The 26,524-nt window shown below is 41.6% G+C and overlaps 1 protein-coding gene across 4 annotated transcripts in view; it reads left to right on the forward strand.

Annotated features, from left to right (window-relative positions):
• The window catches only part of pde10a (phosphodiesterase 10A), a 296,991-nt gene that overhangs the window by 162,245 nt on the left and 108,222 nt on the right, over positions 1-26,524 (forward strand). For 3 of the 4 annotated variants that reach the window (XM_052012872.1, XM_052012873.1, XM_052012875.1), the window contains one exon: positions 7,739-7,867. In XM_052012872.1, the coding sequence (XP_051868832.1) occupies positions 7,739-7,867 (129 nt within the window). Of the gene's footprint in view, positions 1-7,738; positions 7,868-26,524 lie in introns of those variants that run through there. The other variant, XM_052012876.1, reaches the window with a different exon arrangement.

Below are 26,524 nucleotides of genomic sequence, written 5' to 3' on the forward strand. Positions count from 1 at the left end.
AAAAGTACTTTGTAAACATCCAAAATTTTTCTCACATTAAGAATTGTTATTGCACTTTCAGGCTCTCATTAAGGTGGTGTGCAATATTTTAACCCTTCACTAATCTTATAATTGCTTCAATATTATTGTGCTTCATACTTTTCCTAATTTTTATGAAATAGTGCAAACTATTCCATGCTGCTTCCCTGCCACTCTTGAGGCAGTCTGAGATTTTTTGTCCTAGGCTATGAAATGGGAAGAGGGATGGAAAAAAGTCTTTCATCTTGATGTGGTGAGCTGAAGGCACAGGTTAAACTTGTGTTTGGCTTAGAATTTTCTGGATTATATTTTAAAATTTTTTTGTCTAATGAAAGTTTCCCCAGGCAACGTTGATTCTGTGGTCTCTTTCTTCGGTTCTACTACTTTCTCCCTCCACTTCTATTCCAAAATGAGTGGTAATAGATGATGAAAGAATGTGTGAATAGGAGAAGCTGCAGGGAGACAGCTTAAATGGTTGCTTTTTGGGTTTAGAAATTTTTTTAAACTTAAATTTTTAAAAAATTTTTTATGTACAGCGTGGTAACAATCCCTTCTGGCCCAACAAGTCCATGCCACCCATTTTAAACCCATATTAACCTACCCATACGTCTTTGGAATGTGGGAGGAAACCGGAGCACCTGGAGGAAACCCACGTGGACATGGGAGAACGTACAAACTCCTTACAGACAGCGGGAATCGAACCCTGATCGCTGGCGCTGTAATAGTGTCGCGCTAACCGCTACACTACTGTGCTGCCAAATATTTGGTGAGATCAATGTGAGAGCTGCAAACTGCCACTGGTGGGAATGTATTACTTGATAGAGGTAGTGGGTGGATAGTTTGGGAGGTACTGTGTTCTTTCCCCCATTTACATTTTTGCTTAATTTCGCTACTGAGGAATAGACTCTTTTCTCAATGCCATCACACATTCTCCTCCTCCATTTGGAGTAGTCATGAGTCAGAAATTACTGAGTCACATGGGGATGTTTTTTTCCCCCCAAGAAGGCTTTAAGACATTCTGATAACCTGGTAATCTCTGTGACAGGGTATAGAATACAGCCTTTGTTTTGGGAATTGGATGTTGGGCTTGCAGACATCATGGCCTGCCCATAAGAGCTGTCCTGAATGAAATTAGGGCCTCAATGTCAGTGAAGTTGACCTAGAACAGAATGCTGATATTGGTTTGTTTGTCCTACCAGTGGATTTGAAGAATTGTGCTGAGATGGCTTTGGAGGTATTCCTGAAACCTTTTTGAGGTACCTGTTGTGCTAAAACATGACTCGGGCAAAAGGAAGGGAAGGGTTCACTGCTGCCCAATAGACCATGAGCTTTGTATTGGCTTTGAAATCTTGATCTTCACATACTCTTTTCCTCCAAGAACCTGAGGCTGCTGGCTCATTGTAAGTAATGGTGCTTTTCATCAATGATGTCTCCCTTCAATGAGAAGTAACTCAAGTATAGGAAATGGTGCAAGGTTCAGGGTCCTGCCATGGATCTTCTTATTGTCTGAAATCACTGTTGTACAGCAGAGGGCAGGTTGGTAGAACTTCTTTGTACTGCAGATGTTAAGTGTAAAACCAATTCTGTTGTTTTTCAGTGATGATACCAACGATAATTTGGGGCTCAGCATCTGAATATGTGCATACACAAGCATTGTTAGTACATTGCAACTTGACAACTGAAGTTGGAGCGGCCATGGTCTGGAGGGGAGGTGATGTAGGTTGAACGGTTGCCCATTTGACCTGTTGATTAGCTCTACTTCAGTGGGAAGCTGGTTGGCAAGGTGCAGCATTGCACTGGAAAGATTGAGAGAAGTTGGGAGAAATGGAACAGCCTTACTGCACTGAACTTGAGTCTGTTGTGAACATGTTGATTAAGATCACGGCTTTCTACCTGTTATGTAGCAGATGTAAGAGATGGAGCCAACTTTTAGTGGGCAGCCAGATGTGAGAAGGATGCCTTGGTTGATGCATCAAAGTATTTTGTGAGATCAAAAAAGTATGAGGTATAGTGGTTGATGCTGCCCCCCTGAATATCCTTTGGTAATGAAAGAATATCTGAAATAAAACATGTTGGAAAAACTTAGCAGGTTTGGCAGCATCCAGGGAAAGCAAAACAGTTAATGTTTCAAGTCAAAGATCCTTGGTCAGAACTGGGAAATTCAGAAAACATCACTTTCAAGTCAGAGGATGGGGGAGGGATAGCTATGATAAAGGTAATGTGTCTAATAGGATTTGGCAAGGTTTGCCATGGTGAAACACTGTTGATGAAGCTATTGAGTTAATATGTTGATGTGAGCAGTTAGAGAAAAATAGGAGGACATATAAAAACTGTGAAATGCAGAGCTGGAGGAAATGCCCAGTAGTTTAGGCTGTGCTAATGGAGAGAGTTAAAATGAAGTCATAATGACAGATGGAAAGACTTGTAGCAGAACTGGCCAATTCCGATACAAACAGATAAAGCAAATTACCTGAAATTGTTCAATTCAAAATCAAGTCTCGAAGCTGTGATGTGTCCAAACTGAAGATGAGGTTATGTTCCTCAAGCTTACATTGGGCTTCATTTATAACATGCAGGAAGTCATAGCCAGATAAATGGGAGAAGGATGGAGAGTAAAGTGACGGGCATCTGGAAGCTCAGGGTCGCCTCTGTGGACTGCAGAGGAAACTGTATTGTGGGTACTGAATGTAAGAATTGCTGATTCACCTAGAAGAATTGTTTGGGTCCCAGGATAGTGGGAAGGGAAGAAATAAAAGGACATGTATTAACCTCCTGTAGTTGCATAGTTGTTCAGGATCAGAGAGGAGTTCTCAGGGATAATGAACACATAACAGAGGATGGAACTGGAATTAGAGAAAAGTGAAGGCATTGATGCATGGTGAGGATCACATTCATTGTGCCTCCTAGTTGAACTCATGCAACTGCTCCTGAATCACAATGCAAACTACTGAAAGATGGTGGTTGATGACCCTAGCAATGGCATTTCCTGTGGTGGCAACAAGACAGTGAGGGGTTTCTCCAGACACTGAGGGGTTTAGATGGGGAGGAGTTTAAGTGTGTTCAGGAAGGATTCTTGACACAATATGTAGATAGGCCTACAAGAGGAGAGGCTGTGCTTGATTTGGTATTGGGAAATGAACCTGGTCAGATGTCAGATCTCTCAGTGGGTGAACATTTTGGTGATAGTAATCATAATTCTATCTCCTTTACATTAGCACTGGAGAGAGATAGGAACAGACAGACTAGAAAGGTGTTTACTTGGAGTAAAGGGAATTGAGGTTCTCAGGCAGGAAATTGGAAGATTAAATTGGGAACATGTTCTCAGTGAAAAGTGCAGAAGAAATGTGGCAGATATTCGGGGGATATTTGTGTGGCGTTCTGCATAGGCACATTCCAATGAGACAGGAGTCACGGGAGGATACAGGAACCGTGGTGTACAAAGGCTATAATAAATTTAGTCAAAAGGAAAAGAAAAGCTTATAAAAGGTACAGAGAGCTAGGTAATGTTAGAGATCTGGAAGAGTATAAGGCTAATAGGAAGGAGCTTAAGAAGGAGATTAGGAGAGCCAGAAGAAGCATGAGAAGGCCTTGGCGGGCAAGATTAAAGAAAACTCCAAGGCATTCTACAGGTATGTGAAGAGCAAGAGGATAAGATGCGAAAGAATAGGGCCTATCAAGGGCAGCAGTGGGAAAGTGTATGGATCTAGAAGAAATGGCAGAGGTACTTAATGAATACTTTACGTCACTATTCACTACGGAAAAAGATCTGGGGGATTGTAGTGGGGACTTGCAGTGGGCTGAAAAGCTTGAGCATATAGATATTAGGAAAGAGGGGTGCTGAAACTTGGAGAGCATCAAGTTGGATAAGTCGCCAGGACCGGATGAGATGTACCCCAGGCTGCTGTGGGAGGTGAGGGAAGAGATTGCGGAGCCTCTGATGATCTCTCCATCGTCGATGGAGACGGGAGAGGTTCCGGAAGATTGGAGGGTTGAGGATGTTGTTCCCTTATTCAAGAAAGGGTGTAGGGATAGCCCAGGAAATTATAGACCGTTGAGTCTCACCTCAGTGGTTGGTAAACTAATGGAGAAGATCCTGAGAGGCAGGATTTATGAACATTTGGAGAGGTATAATATGATTAGGAATAGTCAGCATGGCTTTGTTAAGGGCAGGTCCTGTCTTACGAGCCTGATTGAATTTTTTGAGCATGTGACTAAACACATCGATAAAGGGAGAGTAGTAGATGTAGTGTATATGGATTTCAGCAAAGTGTTTGATAAGGTACCCCATGCAAGGCTTATTGAGAAAGTAAGGAGGCATGGGATCCAAGGGGGCATTTCAGTGTGGATCCAGAACTGGCTGGCCCACAGAAGGCAAAGAGTGGTTGTTGAAGGGTCGTATTCTGCGTGGAGGTCGGTGACCAGTGGTGTACCTCAGGGATCTATACTGGGACCCTTAGTCTTTGTGATTTTTATAAACGACCTGGATGAGGAAGTGGAGGGGTGGGTTAGTAAGTTTGGGGGTGACATGAAGGTTGGGGGTGTTGTGGATAGTTTGGAGGGCTGTCAGAGGTTACAGAGGGACATAGATAAGATGTGAAGTTGGGCTGAGAAGTGGCAGATGCAGTTCAGCCTAGATAAGTGTGAAGTGGTTCATTTTGGTAGGTCAAATATGATGGCAGAATATAGTCTTAATGGTAGGACTCTTGGCAGTGTGGAGGATCAGAGGGATCTTGGGGTTCGAGTCCATAGGACGCTCAAAGCAGCTGTGCAGGTTGACTCTGTAGTTAAGAAGGCATATGGTGTATTGTCCTTCATCAATCCGGGAATTGAATTTAGGAGCCGTGAGGTATTGTTGCAGCTATATAGGTCCCTGGTCAGACCCCACTACTGTGCTCAGTTCTGGTTGCCTCGCTACAGGAAGGATGTAGAAGCCATAGAAAGGGTGCAGAGGAGATTTACTAGGATGCTGCCTGGAACGCGGAGCATGCTTTATGAAAGTAGGTTGAGGGAACTCGGCCTTTTCTCCTTGGAGTGACGGAGGATGAGGGGGACGTGATAGAGGTATATAAGATGATGAGAGGTATTGATTGGGTAGATAGTCAGGCTTTTCCCCAGGGCTGAAATGGTGGCCACGAGATGACATAGGTTTAAGGTGCTGGGGAGTAGATATAGAGGAGATGTCAGGGGTAAGTTTTTTTACTCAGAGTGTTGAGTGCGTGGAATGGGCTGCCGGCAAGTGGTGGATGTGGATACGATAGGGTCTTTTAAGAGACTGTTGGATAGGTACACGGAGCTGAGAAAAATAGAGGGCTACGAGTAAACCTAGTAATTTCTAGGGTAGGGACATGTTTGGCACAGCTTTGTGGGCTGAAGGGCCTGAATTGTGCTGTAGTTTTTTGTTTCTGTGTTTCTAACAAGGATATCTGCATTCAGATTTCTTTCATGAAGATGAGAATAATTGCAGCTTTTCTTAAGTCTCCTGACGCATTACAAGAAGTGAGAGGTGGGGATATTAATTTTAAAACTAAAGTTACTTTCTGCTAAGTTGTAGAAATTCAACAAGGACACTGTCTCCTCCCAAGCCCATAGTTCTCAAATGGCTTGTAGGCTTTTTGACGTTGTTTGTTGGGATAGCAGCAAGGCTGGACTGGATACTTTCCTATAGAATGGAGTCAAGGGTGGTCATTGTGAAAGACAAGAGTCATGGTTGAAGAGTTCTTTGAAATGTTCCTTCAAGTTGCCGCTTACTGTGTCTCTCGCCTTGACGCTTGTCTCCATTCTTGGCTCTTTCCATGGTGAGTTATGGGTGAACTTGACAGAGCTAAAAAAAAATGCATGCCAGTCATTTTTATTAGTGGGTTGCCCAACCCCCTGCTTCTCTTTCCACTGACACCTGTTCTTTGGGTCACTGATTTTCTGTTTGACCTTGGTTTTCAGGTGTCTGTTGACATTTCTTTTCCCTAGAGGCAGGTTGGAATTTCCAATCCAAGAATACCTTGCAGTTGTGATTAATTACCTCTTGGATTGCTTGGTCATTCTAATCAAATCAAATATGCTGTTTCCTGGTGGAGAAGCAAATAGTCTTCACCAATGCTAATTATAGTGGTCTTCAGGCCAGTCTGGACACTGTAGACAATAGCTCCTGTTGGTTTAGATTCATCATAGGGCTTCTCTGTGGTCCTGATGTTTGAACTTCAGGTTCTTGATACATTCCTGAATGCTGCTCCTTCATTTTGAGTGGTTGTTAGCCAGGGATTCCCAAAATGTTAGTGGGGATGTTGCAATTTTTTTCAAGGTGGCTTTGAGCATATTCTTGAATCTTTTCCTCTATCTGCTTAATAATCTCTTCCCATGATAGAGCTTGGAATAGAAGGTTAATTTTGGGAGTTTTGTGGTGGGCATGTGAAAGACATTGCCTGCACAGCAGAGCTGACTGAATGCGATTAAGGCCTCAATAATGGGGAAGTTGCCCTGGGAGAGGTCACTGATATTGGTTCATGTATCCTTTCAATGAATTTGAAGGATTTTGTGAAGAAATAATTGGTGGCTTCTCTCCTGTGCCTTGATGTCTGGTGTAGGTTGTCCAGGAATCAGAAGCACATAGGAGAGCAGTGTTCACTATTGCCTAGTCGACCATGCATTTTGTGCCAATTTGATGTATTGATTTTCAAGTGCCCCCTTCCTGAATTGACCAAAGATTGTGCTGATGTTAAAGACAATGGTGAATTCCACTGCTAAGAAATGAAAGCAGGTTAATAGAACATCTCTGCCTTGCATATTGAGTGTCAGACCCATCCTCTTGTATGCTTTAGTAATCAAGCCAACAGTGGCTTGGAGCTCCAGAGTGTGTACCTTTTAACTCATGGTACCACGTGATTTCAGTTTAAGAAATCCATGTGTTATTCTGTTAAACTGGGTGCACAGTACAAACCAAAACCAACCTTTAGTTCCGTCCACTGCCATTTATTGAACATGTTCCTATTAGAGTCAATAGGTTAGATTTTCTTCTATGTATATCTGATAGGCACAGTATATCTGATTTGGGCCAAAGGAGGGCATCATGTGACTTTTCCACCAGACCATTTTCAAGGTCTGGCACTACCAGAACTGGCCAATGATACAGCTGCACTTTGCTGCAAAAAGCAGAGCAAGAAGGTACAGTTAGATGCAGGCCTTGGTCTGCAGCTCTATTCCACAACATTCTCTAACACAGATTAAGAAAGTTGCTTGCAAAGTCTTTGGGCACAAAATCATGAACCAGATTATTTTTAAAGGGCCTTTTTGCCTAACCATCACATTCTAAGCAGTGAGCCTGTGAAATCCATTTGGGAACCACCAAGAAATCAAGAAGCAGCAGGTTTTACTCGATTGGTCTCTTACTCATTTTCTTTCTTTTAATTATGCCTAGGATTCCCAAGTAGAAAACTTTGAACTTATGATTTTCAAAATTTTTCCTTTCTTAATTTACAGTAATGGTACAAATATGGAGCTCTGTATGAAGAAAACAATCTTTTATCTGATTACTTTGGAGTATGATGCGGTCTTCTCTTGGTTGCTATGTAATGGAAGTCCCACTTTCAGAGTTTCTACTGACCAATTAAGAATCTTTGCAGTCAAGATGCAACCCTGCAAAAATAACCTACAGTGCATCTAATTCAGATCTTAAGCAATTATCCATTGAATGCTTACACACTCACTGTCATATCTTGTATCTTTCCAGGTCTGACAGATGAAAAAGTAAAGACTTATCTTTCCCTTCATACACATGTACTAGAAGAATTTGTGGCAGACAGTGTTGATGTTGAAACAGTAGAAAAATGGCTAATGAAAAAACACAACAGGCAAGATGGTAAGTTTACTGCTCCACTAGTTATCAAGTAGCTATGTTTTTGGTGTGACTTAAGTTCATATTATGGAACACCTTAATATATACATGGACTTTAAACAGTCAGGATAATTGCCTATGCTAAATGTGCTTGAATTTACAGCATTAGGCAAGGTAATCTGATGCAAGTTTGGTTGGTGTGGGTATTCACTTCTTGGTGCGCCATAGTTCAAAATCATGTGGTGCTGAGGTCTATTACAAATGCCTTCAACCATTCAGTTCAAATTGTGTATACAAGTGATTCCTGCATTACAGAGGGATTGCTCTCCCAGAAAATGGTCGGTGTCATGAATTTGCGTAATGTGAAACCCTATTTCCCATTGAATCCCATGTTATAAATGGAGATGCATTCTTGTGGGATGTTTTTCTCTCAACAGTTGTGTTGAGAACTGCAGTTGCTGGTTCAGGGCAGGGGGCCACTTAAGAGATTGCCTTGTCAGTTTCCAAAGCAAATCTCAAGTGGCAAGCAGCTGCATTTCAGGATACAAGCCACTGCATATGCCTATCACCTTCCAGCCTTTGCTTTAAATGGCGATATACACTTCTAAATGCATATCAAATATAGGTAAGATAGTTTAATCATATAACTCACAACAAATAAGTGGTTGTTTTGGTTTACAATTTTCACTTAAGCTTGCAATATGGAACACTCTTTTGGGGGGGGTGTTAAAAAGAACTGCAAGACAGCAAAATGAACTTATTGTGCTTTAAAAAAAATGCCATGTTATCTACGTGTGCAGCAAGAAATGCAAGTTGAAAAAAAGGAAGAAATTTTATTGTTTCCTTTGCATTTTCTGTTTGTTTATTTTTTTTCTCTACATTAATTCTGTAAGTGCAAATTTTATTATTGTATCTCAGATCTTTGGGTAGGGATTTGTGAGTTTGTAAGGGCAAATTTTTGTAACCTGAACAGCCATAACATGGGGGTTGCCTGTACTTCAGTATTAAATGAACAATTGTGCAGTAATCTTACTGAGAGATCCCATTAGCTTGCCTAATGTGGAACTGAAACATAACATGGTATCTGAAAGAGAGGTCACTATTCTTTGATTTCATATTCCTCTTTCTGCACTTCTGCTTAATCTCTCCACACTTAACACAGAGCTAGTCCTTTACTTCATATTATCACTTCTCAGGTGCTTCATTGTCTTGCTGCATTTATGAAACTTCTCATTCCTTGTCTCTCTGCTTTCTTTGCAACTCCCTTCCCACTCCTTAAAATTTTATATACAGATTGAAAGTCTCTGGACCAGCATTCTGTAGTCAGGTCTGTTTTGGGTCTGGAGTACAAATTACTACAGATTTGTACTCATTAACTAATTCTAATTAAGATCTAAAATTAACTAAGATCTGTACCTAATTAAACTACCAGTGCAACTTTTATAATCTCAGGCAACAGCTTTCTGACTTACTGAAACTTCAGGTTACCAATGGTTCTCAAAAGCAGAACCCTCACCGACCTATGAAGAGAATTTTTTTTTTAAAAAAAGAACAGTTCACTTGCTCAGAGGATGATGATCAGGGGTCAGTTTCTGTGGTCTGGCACCAGTCAGGTCTCAAGGGTGCTGGACTAGTGAGTTTCGACCTGTATTAGCTAAATCTCCTTATAGCCTCATGTGCTCTTTTTTTTGTGCTTGACTTACCCTTGTGCCTCTGTTTTATTGTATTTCTCCTGCCACTCATGCACTTAAGGTCCTTTCATCCTGATTTTCAATTCAAGTTCTCAGCTTTATCAAATCAGGTCAAGAGTCATGCATCTAAATACCAGTATATGTTCCATACAGCTCCATTTTAAATATGTTTTATGTAGCAAAAGCATGAGTTTGCTTTTGGAGTTGGGACAATCCAGGGTGGATTTTCTGTAATGAAATGGGACCACTAGTCTCAAATCAGAAGGTCACAGCAATTGCAAAGATTGAGTAGTAACACTTATATGGAGGGCTATAAAATAACAAAGGCTGGAGACTGATTACTGGAGTCACGATGACTCCTTTTGGTTTGAGGTTTAGCACATGTGAAAGAGATGGAGAACTCCATGTTGCCCAAAAGATAAATGAATCAATGATTTTATAATTTTCCTCAGTTTAATGGTTTTTACATCAAAGTTACATTACATGCAGAGTGTAGGCATGTAGCGTTCTGACATTTAAAAGACATTTGGGCAAGTATGTAGATAGGAAAAGTATACAGTGATATGGGCCAAATGCATGCAAATGGGATGAGCTCAGTTAAGCAACTCAGTCAGTGTGGACAGGTTGGGCCGAAGGACCTGTTTCCGTGCTGTATATCTCCATTACCTTTCTTCCAGATAACATGTTATGTTTTAGTTCCAAATTAGGCAAGTTTATGGGATCTCTCGGTAAGATTACTGAGCAATTAGTAATTTACAATTGATGTACAGGCAACCCACACGTTATAGCTGTTTCAGATGCAGAAATTCACAAGTCATGACTCAAAAATCCAAAATGCAAAATAAGATTTGCTCTTACAGAAGTTGTGGGAAATTTTGTATCAAGAAGCGAGAATGTAAAGATTATAATCTTATCATACAGATGTTTTATTATATTGTTCCATTGCATTATATTATTGGAGAAATTAATAAGATTAAAAGGTGATGTCTCCAGACCTGATAATTGCATCCAAGGTTTTGAAGGTGGTAGCCATGGAGATGGTGGTCTACTGGTTGTCATCTTACAAAATTTCTTAATCTCTGTGTTAGAAGACACCAAATGTAATTCCACTGCAGGAGGGTACTGCAGACCAGTTAGCCTGATATCAATAGTAGGAAAACCTTGGAATGTATTATTAAAGAAGTGGTAACATGACAATTAGAAAATAATGGGAATGGGTAAAGTCAACATTTAGGAAAGAAGTAGTGTTTGATGATAACCCAGTTTATGTGATGTATTTGGACTTTCAGAACATGTGATATTAGAAACAAAATTATAGTGCACAGTACTGAGTAATATAATGGCTTGGATCAAGAATTAGTTATCCAGAAAGGAAACAGAAGAATAAATGGGGTACTGTAACCAGTGGTGAGCACAGGGATCAATGCTGGGGCCCCAACAGTGTACACTCTAATGATTTAGAAACATGGGAAATAGAGTGGGAGTAGGCCATTTGAGCTTAGTATGCCATTTAGTACAATCATGGCTGATCACCTCAATTCAGTACCCCTTTTGTGTTTTCTCCTAAGAGTCCTTGATCTCTTTAGCCTATCTCTAACTCCCTGGATATATATAATGATTTGGCCACAACAGTGACCTTTTGTAGAGAATTCTACAGGTTTACCATTCTTTGGGTGAAGAAGTGTCTTCCTGTCTCAGTCTTAAATGGCTTACCCTGTATCCCTCAGCTATGACCCCTGGTACTAGGCATCTCCATTATCAGGAACAAAGGGACCATTACCTTTGCAGGGAAATTTGCTCATGCTACACGGGAGGGTTTAAACTAGATTGGCAGGGGTGTGGGACTCTGAGCAGGAGCAAGTCATGGGATAAAGCAGTAGCCAGCGAGAGTAAGTTTAGTAATCAAGATAGCCGGGGCACAGAAAAATCAAGGAAAGGAATACCCAATTAAACTTCTATAAGCTATCTTTATTTGTCACATGTACATCGAAACACACAGTGAAATGCATCTTTTGCGTAGTGTTCTGGAGGCAGCCCACAAGTGTCGCCATGCTTGCAGTGCCAACATAGCATGCCCACAACTTCCTAACCTATACGTCTTTGGAATGTGGGAGGAAACCGGAGCACCCAGAGGAAACCCACGCAGACACGGGGAGAACGTACAAACTCTTTGCAGACAGTGGCCAGAATTGAACCCGGGTTACTGGCGCTGTAATAGCATTAAGCTAACCGCTACACTACAGTGCCTGCCCCTAAACTGCATATATTTCAATGCATGCGGTTTAACAGGTAAGGCAGATAAACTCAGAGCGTGGATTGTTTCTGAGGACTGGGATGTTAGCGCCAGAACAGAAACATCCCTGAGAGAAGGGCAGGACTGGCAGCTCAGTGTTCCAGGATACAGATGCTACATGCGTGACAGAAGAACAAGCAAGAGAGGAGTGGGTGTTGCCTTTTTGATAAGGGAGGATGTAACAACAGTACTTGGCGATGACATTCATGGGGGATCATCCAGTTTGGCCATATGGGTAGAACTTAGAAACAAGAAGGGGAGGGTTACTCTAGGGGGATGCTGATAGTTGTAAGAATAGTAGGGTTGTATCGGTGAGAAATTTTAATTTCCCTGGTATTGACTAGAATATTCAGAATGTTAAGGGCCTGGACAGGGTGGAATTTGTGAAATGTGTCCAGGAAAGTTTCCCGAGTCATTATATAGAGGACTCTACTTGTGAGAGTGCAATACTGGACCTTCTCTTGGGGAACAAGGTAGGGCAGGTAACAAAAGTGGCAGTCAGGGATCACTTTGGATCTAGTGACCATAATTCTATTAGTGTTAAGTTAGTGATGGGAAAGGATAGGACGGGTCCACAGGTTAGGGTCCTAAATTGGAGCAGGGCTAATTATGGGGGAATTGGGCAGGATCTTGCAGAGGTCGATTGGGTGAGCCTGTTTGCTGATAAATGGATGACTGGCAAGTGGGAGGCTTTTAAAAGTGTGATATCAAGATTCCAGGGACAGCATGTTCCTGTTAGGGTGAAGGGTAAACCTGGCAAGTTCAGGGAACCTTGGCTGATGAGAGAGATTGAGGCTCTGGTCAAGAAAAAGGAAGCATACAATGGGTTTAGGAGGTCGAAGACATATTAGTCCCTTGATGACAATAAGAAGATTAAGAATACACTTAAGAGGGAAGTCAGGAGGGCAAAGAGATGATAAGAGATGGATCTGGCAGGGAAGGTTAAGGAAAATCCCAAGAGGTCCTATAGCTATATTAAGAATAAGAGGGTGGCCAGGGAGAGAGTAGGTCCCCATATAGGCAGCCCTACTGATCTGTGTCTTGAGCTGCAGGAGATGGTTGGGACTTTTAATGAATATTTCTCCTCAGTGTTTACTGAAGAGGAAATCATGGTTGCTCAAGAGATAAGGGGAAACTAGTGGAGATATTTTGGAGGACATTCATGTTACCAGGGAGAAGGTATTTGCAGCCTTGCAGCACACAAATCCTCAGGGCCTGACTGAGTGCATCGTAGGACATTGTGCAAGGCAGGAGGAGAAATTGCAGAGGCACTTGCCGAGACTTTTCCTTCATCATTAGCCACTTGTGAAGTTCCCGAAGACTGGAAGGTGGCTAATGTTGTTCTGTTGTTTAAGAACGGTAGCAAGGACAAGCCAGGGAACTACAGGTCAGTCAGCCTGATGTCAGTAATGGAGAAGTTACTGGAGGAAGTTGTGAAGGACAGGATCTACCAGCATTTGGATAGGTAGAGCTGATTAGGAGGAGTCAGCATGGCTTTGTGTGTGGAAAGTTGTGCTTGATGAACCTTTTAGAGTTTTTTGAAGAGGTAGCTAAGAAGGTAGATGAGGGTAGGGTGGATGTTGTCTATTTGGACTTCAGCAAGGCCTTCGACAGGGTCCTGCTTGGTAGGCTGGTCTGGAAGGTTAGGTCCCATGGAATCCAAGGAGATCTAGTTAGATGGATTCAAAATTGGCATGAGGTAGAAAGCAGAAGGTGATGGTCGAAGGTTTTTTCTCGGAACGGAGGCCGGTGACTGGTGGTGTGTCATGGGTCGGTGTTAGGACCCTTGCTATTCATTATTTATATAAATGATTTGGATGCGAATGCACAAGGCTTGATCAGTAGGTTTGCAGATGACACAAAATTAGGAGAATGAGGGGTGATCTTAGAAGTTTATAAAATCGTGAGGGGCATAGGTAAGGTGGATGGTAACAGTCTTTTTCCCAGGGTAGGGGAGTTCAAAACTAGGGGGTATAAATTTAAGATGAGAGGGGGAAGATTTAAAAGGGACTTAGGGCAACTTTTTCACGCAGAAGGTGGTGCATAAATGGAACGAGATGCCAGAAGAAGTGGTTGGGGCAGGTACAATAATATTATTTAAGAAGCACTTGGATAGGTATGTGCAGGGGCGAGGCTTAGAGGGATATGGGCCAGACGCAGGAAATTGGGACAAGCTGAGTGGGCAGCATGGTCGGCATGGACTCGTGGGGCTGAAGAACCTATGTCTGTGCTATATTGCTCTATGACTTTATAACATTCTTCCTGCATCTAGTCTATCCAATCCTGTCATAATTTGATAAATTTCAATGAGGTCCCCTCTGATTCTCCACCAAATATAAGCTCAATCATCCCAAGCTCTCTTCATACATCAGTCTTACCACCCCAGACATCAGTCTGGTGAACTTTTGCTGCAGACCTTCCATTAGCAAGAACATCCTTGCACAGATAAGAAGACTAAAATTGCACACAGTACTCAAGGCATGATCTTGCTAAAGCCCTGTACAAATACGGGAAGTCACCTCTGCTCCTGTTCTCAAATCCTCTTACTGTACAATGTACCATTTGCCACCTTAATTGTCTGGTGAACCTGCATGCTTGCTGTCATCAACTTGCGTACAAGGGCATCCACATCTTGTTGCAGCTGCCTCTTTTTTTTAATCTGTTGCCTTTAAGATAATCTGTCTTTTTTAACCATTGAAGTGGATAACCTCACATTTATTCACATGGCACTGCATCTACCATGCATTTGCCAATTCACTCGATCTCTTCAAATTATACAGGGAGCCTCTGTGCATCTTCATCACAGCTTGCACTCTGCAGACCTGGAGATATTACATTGAAATCCCTCATTTAAATATTTAATGTGTATCGTGAATAATTGGGGCCCAAGCACTGATTACCATCATGCCCTACCAGTTGCTGACTGCCACTTGAAAAAGGACCTACTTATTCCTACTGTTTATTTCCTGCCTGCAAACTAATTCCCTATCCATATGAGTACATTATCTGCAATTTGATATACTTCAATTTTTGCCTACTAATCACTTTTGTGGGCCTTGTCAAATGTCTTTTGAAACATCAGATATACCACATCCACTCTACTGGTTCTCCCTCATCCACTCTATTAGAAGTATCCTCAAAAAAAAAAAAATTCCAGTAAATTTGTCAAGCATGATTTCCCTTTTGTAAATCCATGCTGACTTTGATCTTGTCACATCTTTAATAATGGATTCTAATATTTCTATGCAATGAATGTCAAGCTAACTGGCCCATAATTCCCTGTTTTTGTTAATTTTAAATTTCTTAAATACAGGGTTACATTAGCTATCCTTCACTCCTTGGGAATTGACCCAGAGCTCAAAGAATGCTGGTAAATTATCACCAATGCATCTATTTCTATAGCTACATTCTTTAAATACTCTGGGATATAGATCAATATTTCTCTAATACCATTTTTCTACTAATACTGATTTCTTTCAATTCCTTCCTCTAGCTGGATTCTCTAAAATTACTGGGATGTTATTTGAATCTTCCTTTGTGAAGACAGAGCCAAAGTACTACTTCAATTGGTTTGCCATTTTTTTTGTGTTCCCCATTATAAATTCCCCTGTTCCTCTCTGCAAGAAGTTTACATTTTTCTCCACTAATTTTTTGGAGTCACTTTTTATGTTCCCTGCAAGCTTACTCTTGTACTCTATTTTTTCCCTCTTAATTAATCCTTTGGTCCTATTTGCTGAGTTTTAGATGTTCCAAGTCATTGGATTTTCTGCATTTTAAGTCAATTTTGTGTCTCCTCCTTGGATCTAATAATGTCCCTAATTTTCTTTGTTATCCACAATTGAGCCACCCTTCCTGTTTTGTTTTTTATGCCAGACAGGAATGAACAACCGTAGTTTATCCATGCACTCAATAAATATTTACCATTGTCGTTCTGCCACTAACCCCACAAGTAACCTACCCCAGTCCATTTTATCAATTTTTCACTTCGCGCCGTTGTGGTTTTCTTTATTTGGAGCCAGGACCCTTGTCTCAGAGTCAACTCTGTTATGCTCTATCTTGATGAAGAATTATACCATAACATGGTTGATCCTCCCTAAAGTTACTGTTACGTACCAGCAACAAAAGAAACGCACCGAGTCATGTATAAGTGTTAGAAACTATTTTATTAATAACTACTTATGATAATAAGAAAAAAATGTTAGATATTAAACATTAACCCCAAAAACTAAACTCGAAGTGTGTGTGTGTGGCAAATTCTCAAACTCCAAGTCCAGGAGTAGTTCTTGAAGTTCAGTTCAGCAAGCCATAAGGTGAAACATGAGCAAAGGCTTTTGTAAAACCACTGTTGACTGAAGAGAAAATGTAGAGAGAATAGAAAGAAATTATGAAATCCAAATGTTCCACGATGGAACCCATACGACACCTCAGTCACTGATGATCTCCACTGCTTTGTTCCGAAGTCTCTGCCACCCCTGAAGGCATTTGAGACGTGGCTGCCCACAGAAATACCTGTTTCCTTCTACAGGTTAACAACAAAGTGGACTCCACTAGATTATTCCAAAAATCCATATGTGGATTGTAGTGACAGACACAGTTATTGTTTTTCATCCATTGATACAGAGACCAGCAGGCAGTGTCTCTCTCTTCCTCTCTTTTCTGACTGCCAAAACATCAACACGTAGTTATCTTGCTGTTATCGTAATGATGACACACACACACACACACACACACACACACACACACACACACACACACACACACACACACACACACACTACTGTACTATATCCTAAAGGGACAGTTACCAAATAGCAAACTAATCCAAAACAGCGCTCACTCAGCAAAATGGTTAATTATAGTAAAACTCCGATAATGCCTTGGGATCAGCAGATTTTCCAGACTGATGGTATTGGATGGTACTCTTATTAATACTCAAACACACTTTTATTTCACTTTTTTTAACATGTTAATAAATTTATTTTCCAGTGAACCTGGTGTGTTTAAAGAGAGCAGAAAATATACAAGCACTCTGGACACCAGCTCCAACTGCAAGCCTGCCCATGTTCCTGACCATAATACCAGATCTGGCCACATACCTGGCCCCTAGCATGGACTGTGGTCCTGGTCATACTTCAGTCCCCCAGTTCTAGCCACAAAACCACTTGCACTCTGGAACTCCAACTCGCCTTCTGGACTATGAGTGGATCAGATGTTGAACTGTCGGATTTTGTGAACAATCAGATGCCAAATTAATGGAGTTTTACTGTTATCAGTTCTCATTACTGGCCTGTTCTCAAGTTGGTTCCTCAACAAATTGGTCCAGAAAACTTTCCTATATATATATTCCTGGTATTCCTCCTCCACATTATTGTTACTAATTTGTAACAACAGTGCTATCCAAAGAATCAATCTGGTGAAACTGTGTAGCCCGATCTGTGTTGATTAGAGTTGCCCACGGCTACAGTCATTGCACGTATTTCTAATTTCTAATGCTAGCCCCAACATTACCACTACTATTCAGGAATCTGTATGCAACTCCCAGTAATAATTTTTATCCCCTGGTATTTTGTAGTTCAACCTAAAGAGAATCCACATCATCTGAGCCGATATCCATCCTTACCATTGCATTAATCTCCTCTTGAACTTGGACACTAGCCTTCTTCCTCTTTCTTTTTGCCTGTTCTTCCTAAATATTGAAATATAGATCTGGTTTGCCTACCTCGGGGAAAATGTACATGCCATCGAGAGAGTGCAGTTGAAGGTGCAGGTCTGTTGTACAAGGAGAAATTCAGTAGACTGGGTCCATGCACCCTAGGGTTTAGAAGAATGAGAGGCAACCTTGTTGAAACAAATGTAATTCTTGTGGGGCTTGGTGCAAGGGCAATGTATCCTCTTGCTTGGAGTGTCTAGAACCGGGTTACAGTCACATGAAGGGTTTCAGGACTGAAATGAGAAGAAATCCCTTCACCTAGAAGGTAATGAATCTGTGGAATTCTCTTCCCATGAAAACTCTGGAGAATATGTTGCTGAGTATGTTCAGAATAGAGATGGATAATTTTTACTTAAGATAGAGGAGGTAATGGGGGGCTTGTGCAGGAAAGTAGTGCAGAGGAAGCATGGGGGGATGGATAAAATGGCTGAGAGCTTTGCCATTCTGACTGGATTTGAGATGTGCTCGGCAGGAAGTAAATTACCATTTTAAAACAGTTCACCAATTGTACAGAGTAGGAGTAATAGCCTAAAGTGATTATATAATTTTAAAAAAAATCTGTACAAAATGGTGTTGTCATTCTAATCTTAGTATCTAAATTTGAATTTGTTCTTTCAAATGGAGGTTTAATGAAGTAAAAGGAGCAGCTTCAGCCTTAAGGAATAGTGAATTCTAAAACTTTGCAATGGTCCTACTGAAGAAATTCTTCCTAACCTAAATTCCAAATGTCTCACCCCTTACCCTCAGACTCTGCTCTCCTAGTTCTAGACTCTACAGTCGAGGGGAGCAACCTCCCAGCAACAATCATTTCACTTCAAATCCCTTTGGAATCTTTGATTATCTTGCATTCTCCGAAACTCCAGAGAACTTAGCTGTACTTTATGCATTCTTTCCTCATCATACAGTCCTTTCCACCCCAACAGTCTTCATTGCACTGCTTCCAAGGTGATGGGAGACCAAAGCTGTGCACAGAACTCCAGGGTATGATCGGATCAAAACCCTGTACATGAAGTTTGCCTGCCTTATTGCTTGCTGTGCTTATGCATGTGACCTCCCACGTTATAGCCATTTGGGTAATGGAAATTTGTCCTTACAGAATTCTCAAATCACTACCAAAAAATTTGAGATACAGAATAAAACTTGCTCTCATGGATTTTATGTAAACTAAATAAATATTTTTTCAACTCATTTCCTGATGCGTGCACAAATGACACGGCTTTCATTTGGTTTCATGGCTTTCGATGACTGACCATTTTCTAGGAAAACACACCCCCTCCCCCCAATGTAATGTGGGTGTCACCTGTTTCTATGATCCATGCATAAGGACTCTCACATGTCATTGTATACCAACCTTTAATAGTTGCTGCCTATTTAAAAGATACTGTTTTATAATTCTTCCTACCAAAGAGAAATGCCTTGTATTTTCTCATGTTGTACATCACCTTGACATTTTCTTGCTTACTCCTGTGTAATCTCTCTGCATCCTCCTCAAGCTTACTTTTCCACGTAGCTTTTGGTCGTCAGCAAATTTAGATGACTTGCAATCAGCTCCCTTTTCTAAGTCATCAATATAGTTTGTAAATAGCCAGTGTTTGAACTCAGATCCATAACTGTGGCACCTTACTAGTTAGAGACTGCCTACTTAAAAAAAGACCAGCTTTTCCCCCACTGTCTGTGTACTGCCTGTTAACTAATCACCTGTCCATGCAAATGTATTAAATTTAACCCCATAACACATTATCTTTTATAACAGTCTTTTATGTGGCATCTCATGAAATGTATTAAGAATTGTATTACATCTACTCACTTCCCCACATCGATCCCTCTAGTCACATCCTCAAAGTAATTACTTCTGTCAAATGCATTTTCTCTTTTGTTAAATCTTGTTTACTCTGCTTAATTATGTTATGGTTTTATAAATTTATTCTACTATCACTTCTTTAAGGCTCCCTAGCACTACTTGGCAACTAATATCGTGCAAACAGGCGTGAAGTTCCCTATTTTCTTCTCCCCATTTTTGAAAAATGGCATAACATTGGTTATTTCTAAACTATCAGGCCTTTTCTAAAGTATAAGGAACTTCGGGAGGTTGCAGGTAATTCAGCTATCATTTCTGTCATATCTTCTATCAAATCTTCTTAATCCTCCAGGTTTGCTAGTTTTGTAAACTGTTACTTTTAATCTGAGAATACCCATAACAAATTTAGTTAGCTATTTCCATCATATTTTCCCAAGGAACTTTATTTCTCAATGCAATATAACTTTGAAAATTTTCAAATATTTAATTGAATGCATCATTGCTCAACCACAATCATAACTTTAAATCTAATTTCGCAACTCACCTTATCCAACACAATACTTGCCTTCGTAAGTGGCTTTATTTCTGAGACTCACGTTTCAGTCTTAAGAAACTATTCAATTTAGTGTAAGATGTTATTCTGTTATTTCAGTTCCCCAGAGAATTCTTTTCTATGAGATTAGTAATTGATCCTGATTACACAAGACAATTTAAAATGATCCTTTCCATGAAAGGTTTAACTATATACTTTAAGAAATTACCTCAAATGCATTCTATGAACAGGCTCTCGAAAGTACTCCTGACATCTTGTTTTGACAAGCCTAATGGAATTTCTCCCTTGATTATTGAATTACCATGGTTCCAAACTCTTATTTCTTAATTAATAGTTTGTCTGATGATAGAGATGCTGTTGGAGTCCAATTAACCATTCACCCCAATGCAGTGAGTCCTCTTCATCTTCCATACAACAGTAAAGCACAGCACAGGAACAGGCCACAATCTCTACGCTGACCATCATGTCAATTTAAATTTCTATGCTGATTCTCTGAACCAAGATCATTCCTGTCCTGACATGCCCTTGTGTTATCTGAAATGTAAGGTTCTCATATCATAGCAATGTGTCAATAATGATTTGTTAACTCAAATATATTTATCTTATCAGTGACATAAATCCATTTGACTTGTTTCTTCCATTGCAATAAATTACTTTTAATGTTGATCTTTTACTGTTTATCCATGTTTAGACCCTTTTCTCTATTGCACCTAGAGTCAGCACTCTGCTCTGTTGACATTGATTTTTTAAAGTATCCCTCATCAAAATCTTCCCCACTTTCTTCTCTGCTCCCCCAAATACTTTTGCATCTTTTTATCAACAGTTCTAATTATTCATTTTTCAGTGCAGTACTTCAAGCCAGGTTAAAATTAAGCTTGTACCAACAGAACAGTTTCTTTTTTTGCTGATATTAGTGCTATTGCCTCAAGAACTGAAACCATGACTCTCACATTACTCTGAGTCATGCATTCAATGTTCTGGTCTTTTTGTCCCTGTGCCAATTGCCTATGGCTAAGGCAACAATTCAAAGATTACTATCATTAATATTCTGCTCTTTACTTTGTTGTCCAGCTCCTCAGACTGTCTAAGCAGCACCTCATTCTTGGTTCTGTATGTATTATTGGTTTCTAACGTGGACCAAGACAGCTTCTGCCCTCTTCCTTTCCAGTCCTGATGAAGGGTCTTGGCCCGAAACATCGACTATTTATTTCCCTCCATGGATGCTGCCTGACCTGTTGAGTTCCTCCAGCACTTTTTGTGTATTGGTCCAGATTCCAGCCTCTGCAGAATTTTTTGTCTCCTTCCACTCCCAAGTCATCCTTTCACTGCAAAGAAGTACAGTATACTTAACCCTGGCATCGTGCAGGCAACATAACACTGTGACTCCCCATCGCAGCTGCAGAAAACACCACAGCTGTACCTACAACTACTGCAATCCTATTATCTATTATAGGGTCATAGAGCAATACAGCATGGATGTAGGCCTTTCGGCCAATGAGTCCACACTGACCACGTTGGTCTCAATTTCCTGCATTTGCCCCATATCCCTCCAGGCCCCTCCCATGTACCTATCCTAGTGCTGCTTAAATGATACCTGCCTCAATCACTTCTTCTGGCAGCTCATTCCATATACTCATCACCCTCTGTGTGGAAAAAATTGCCCCTCAGGTCCCTTTTGAATCTTTCCCCTCTCACCCTAAATCTGTGCCCCCTAGTTTTGGACTCCCCTACCCAGGAGAAAAAAACCTGTCACCATCCACCTTATCTATGCCTCTCATAATTTTAAACATCTCTAAAAGGTTGCCCCTCATTCTCCTACATTCCATGGAATAAAGACCTAGCCTGACCAACCTCTCCCTATAATTCAAGACTTCCAGTCCTGGCAACATCCTTGTAAATTTTTTTCTGCACTCTTTCCAGTTTAACCATGTCTTTCCTATAACAGAGTGACCAAAACCGTACACAGCACTCTAAGTGTGGCCTCACCAACTGCAACATAATGTCGCAATTCCCATACTCAGTGCCCTGACTGATGAAGGCCAACGTACTAAATGCTTTTTTCACCACTTTGTCTACCTGTGATGCTGCTTTCAACAAACTATGCACTTGTACTCCTAGGTCCCTCTGTTCCATTACACACCCTAGTGCCCTACCATTCATAGTATAAGTCTTACGCTGGTTTCACTTTCCAAAATGCTTCACCTCACATTTACCTGTATTGAAATCTATTTGCCACCCTTCGACCCACTTCCCTAACTGATCAAGATCCCCCTGTAATCTATGTTGACCTTCTTCACTATCAACACCTCCTAATTTTGTGTAATCTAGAAACTTGCTGATCAAGCCTTGTGCTTTCGCATCCAAATCATTTATCTAAATAACGAATAACAAGGGTCCCAACACCGACCCCTGCTGCACACCACTAGTCACCGCCACCATTACAAGAAACAGCCATCACTCTCTGCTTCCTACTTCTGAACCAATTTTGAATCCACCCAACCAGCTCCCCCTGGATTCCAGACCAGCCTACCATGTGGGACCTTGTCAAAGGCCTTGCTAAAGTCCAAATAGACAACATCCACTACCCTACCCTCATCTACCTTTCTAGTTACCTCTTCATAAGAAAAACTCTAAAAGGTTCTTCAAACACGACTTCCCATGCACAAAGCCATGCTGACTCCTAATCAGATACTGTCTATCCAAATACTGGTAGATCCTGTCCTTCAGAATTCCCTCCAGTAACTTCCCCACTACTGACCTCAGGCTGACCATCTGGTAGTTCCCCGACTTGTTCTTGCTACCCTTAAACAATAGAACGACATTGGCCACATTCTAGTCTTCAAGAACTTCACCAGTGGCTAATGATGAAGCAAATATCTCCGCAAGAAGCTCCACAATTTCTCCTCCAGTCTCCCACAAAGTTCGAGGATGCACTCGGTCAGGCCCTGGGGATTTATCCACCAATATGCACTGCAAGGCTGCAAATACCTCCCTGGTAATACAAATATCCTCCAGAACATCTCCACTTGTTTCCCTTGTCTCTTGAGCAACTATGATTTTCTCCTCAGGAAACTCGGGAGAAATATTTGTTAAAAATCCCACTCATCTTTTGCAGCTCGAGACATTGGCAGCCCTGGTGATCTCCAATGGGACCTACTCTCTCCTGGCCACCCTTTTAATATAGCTGTAGAACCTCTTGGGATTTTCCTTAACCTTACCTGCCAAATCCATCTCATACCCTTGATGAGTATGCCACCACCATCACAGACTTTATCAGCAAGTGTGTGGAGGACTGTGTACCAAAGAAGACAATATGGGTGTTCCCAAACAGGAAACCATGGATGAACCGGGAGATCTGGTGATCCTGATCTGTACAAGAGATCGAGGTATGACCTTCGAAAAGCTATCCGGGATGCCAAGAGACTACACCAACTCAAAATAGAGTCCCTGACCAGCCGCCAGTTATGGCAAGGCTTACATGCCATAACAGGCTACAAGACAAAGTCGGGCTGCACAGCTAACAACAGCGCATCCCTTCCTAATGAACTTAACACATTCTATGTGCGTTCTGAACAAAAGGGAAGTGGATTGTCACCATCCACCCTGACAGCCGCCAACACAGTTGAACCTGTGATCACAGTGGAGGACGTAAGATCAGTCTTCTGGAGAGTGAACACGAGGAATGCACCTCGCCCAGATGGTGTCCCAGGCCGTGTGCTCAGATCTTGTGCTGATCAGCTGGTAGAAGTATTTGCGGACATGTTCAACCTCTCCCTGCTTCAATCTCAGGTTCCCTCCTGTTTTAAGACCACTATCATCCCGGTACCAAAGAAAAGCAAGGTAACATGCCTCAATGACTACCGACCAGTGGCTCTGACATTCACCATCATGAAGTGCTTTGAGAGGTTGGTCATGGCACGCATCAACTCCAGCCTATCGGACAACCCGGACCCATTGCAATTCACCTATCACCGAAACAGGTCTGCAGCGGATGCCATTTCCCTGGCCCTACACTCAGCTCTGGAGCATCTGGACAGTAAAGACACCTATGTTAGACTATTGTTTATTGACTACAGCTCTGCCTTCAATACAATAATTCCAAGCAAGCTTGTCACCAAACTCCGAGACCTAGGACTCAACACCTCCCTCTGTAACTGGATCCTTGACTTTCTAACAAACAGACCGCAATCAGTGAGGATAGGCAGCAATACCTCCAGCACGATTATTCTCAACGCTGGTGCCCCACAAGGCTGCGTCCTCAGCCTTCTACTCTACTCCCCATACACTCATAACTGTGTGGCCAGATTCTGCTCTAACTCCATCTACAAGTTTGCAGATGATACCACCGTTGTAGGCTGTATCTCAAGCAGCGATGAGTCGGAGTACAGGAAGGAGATAGAGAGCTTAGTGGGATGATGTCATGACAACAACCTTTCCCTCAATGTCAACAAAACTAAAGAGCTGGTCATTGACTTTAGGAAAGGGGGCGGTGTACATGCACCTGTCTACATCAATGGTGCTGAGGTCGAGAGGGTTGACAGCTTCAAGTTCCTGGGAGTGAACATCACCAACAGCCTGTCCTGGTCAAATCACGTAGATGCCACGGCCAAGAAAGCTCACCAGTGCCTCTACTTCCTCAGGAGGCTAAAGAAATTTGGTTTGTTCCCTTTGACTCTCACCAACTTTTACCGATGCACCATAGAAAGCATCCTATCTGGATGTACCACGGCTTGGTACGGCAACTGCTCTGCCCAAGACCGCAAGAAGCTGCAGAGAGTTGTGGACACAGCCCAGCGCATCACGGACACCAGCTTCCCCTCCTTGGACTTTGTCTTTACCTCTCATTGTTTTGGTGTAGCAGCCAGCATAATCAAAGACCCCACCCACCCGGGACATTCTGTCTTCTCTTCCATCGGGTAGAAGATATAGGAGCCTGTGATACCCCACTGTGATAAGACTATTGAACGGTTCCCTTATACAATGAGATGGACTATGACCTCATGCTCTACCTCGTTGTGACCTTGCACCTTATTGCACTGCACTTTCTCTGTAGCTGTGACACTTTACTCTGTACTGTTATTGTTTTACCTGTACTACATCAATGCACTCTGTACTAACTCAATGTAACTGCACTGTATAATGAATTGACCTGTACGATCGGTTTGTAAGACAAGCTTTTCACTGTACATTGGTACAAGTGACAATAATAAACCAATACCAATACCCTCTTTGTCTACCTGATTTCCCTCTGAAGAGCGTTCTTAATCTTTTTATAGTCATCAAGGGATTCACTCGTCCCAGACCTCCTAAACCCAATGTATGCTTCCAGATCCTCGATATCTTTCGTCAGCCAAGGTTCCCTGAACTTGCCAGGTTTACCTATTCAATGAATACATATTGATTCACTACATTAATAGGTATTGATCCAAATCAATAGATATTGATTTACCTATTCAACTAATTGAGCTTTCTGCTCCCTTGATGTTTTGTCAGTCTGCTAGGAAATGCAAACCTTTTATCATTTCAAACTACATTTTATTCATAAAAATACATGAATATAGAACGTTCGAGTCAACATTTTCTTAACAAGTAATGTTATTCCATTATGTAACATTAATGTGCCATTTGTTATCATCCATTTACAAATTTAAAGAAAATAGTTCATAGGATTTTAACATTTTATCCAATTTGTGTGCAGTGGACGGAGGGCCTTGACGTGTGGCCCTTCCCCATAGTGCCACTACAACTTTTTGAAGGTAGTAACTTTGTTTACTTATTTACAATGCTTACAATAACTTTAGATTGAAATGCGATTCTCACTGTTTAGGATGCACTCTGGACCCTGTGGTGCCTAATGGTTCTGGAAGGCATCCAGTGAGTCACTGAATACCATGGGCACTTGGGCATTGATGTATCATTGGAAGAGGGGGAAGACAGTTGGTTCAGATGGATCCCTCAATGGCATGCTGAATGGACCTGTGAAGGCAACTCTGACCATTCCTGGAACAGGTTAACGATGGGGTCCCTGACCAATCACCCCCACCCCCTCTGCACAGGGTGCCTAAAAGGATTGTGAAGCTGAAATGCAGCCAGAATTTGAGGAGTAGCCCCTTCAAATACTCTAACAGGGGCAGAACCTCTCACTCTGTGTAAACATGGAAGACAGACTTCTCCAGATTGTGGAAATAGCAAGTGGCCCACGACTCTGTATATCAAGTTAAAAATCTGTTGCATGGCACTTCTCTGTGCAGCGCCCTTCACTTCAGGGGTACCAGTCGTTGCACACTGAACGTGTAGCTGACCCCCACATAAGTGCCACCAATTTCAGGGTCCCTGTGCAACTGCAGAAGTCATGAACTTGCTGGCCCCTCTTCACTGTGGGTTTTGCTGGTAGAGTCTGGGGACAACACACAAACTTGTGTATGCAGGGAAACTGTCTATTTTGCAGTTAATACTGGGATGGCATTGAACAGCATATCGATGCCAGGCAATCCACAGAAGTACCAAGATCAACAGCAAACATAGGTGGCTCACTGCTGGCAACAAGTTAGTTTATAACTTGGTTACTCTACCATGCATTAAGCAGTCTGCTGAGTTTGTTGCATGAATCTTTCAAATATCGTAAGTACAAAGCAG

This window comes from Pristis pectinata, chromosome 3, assembly GCF_009764475.1.
Source record: "Pristis pectinata isolate sPriPec2 chromosome 3, sPriPec2.1.pri, whole genome shotgun sequence".
Taxonomy (NCBI): domain Eukaryota; kingdom Metazoa; phylum Chordata; class Chondrichthyes; order Rhinopristiformes; family Pristidae; genus Pristis; species Pristis pectinata.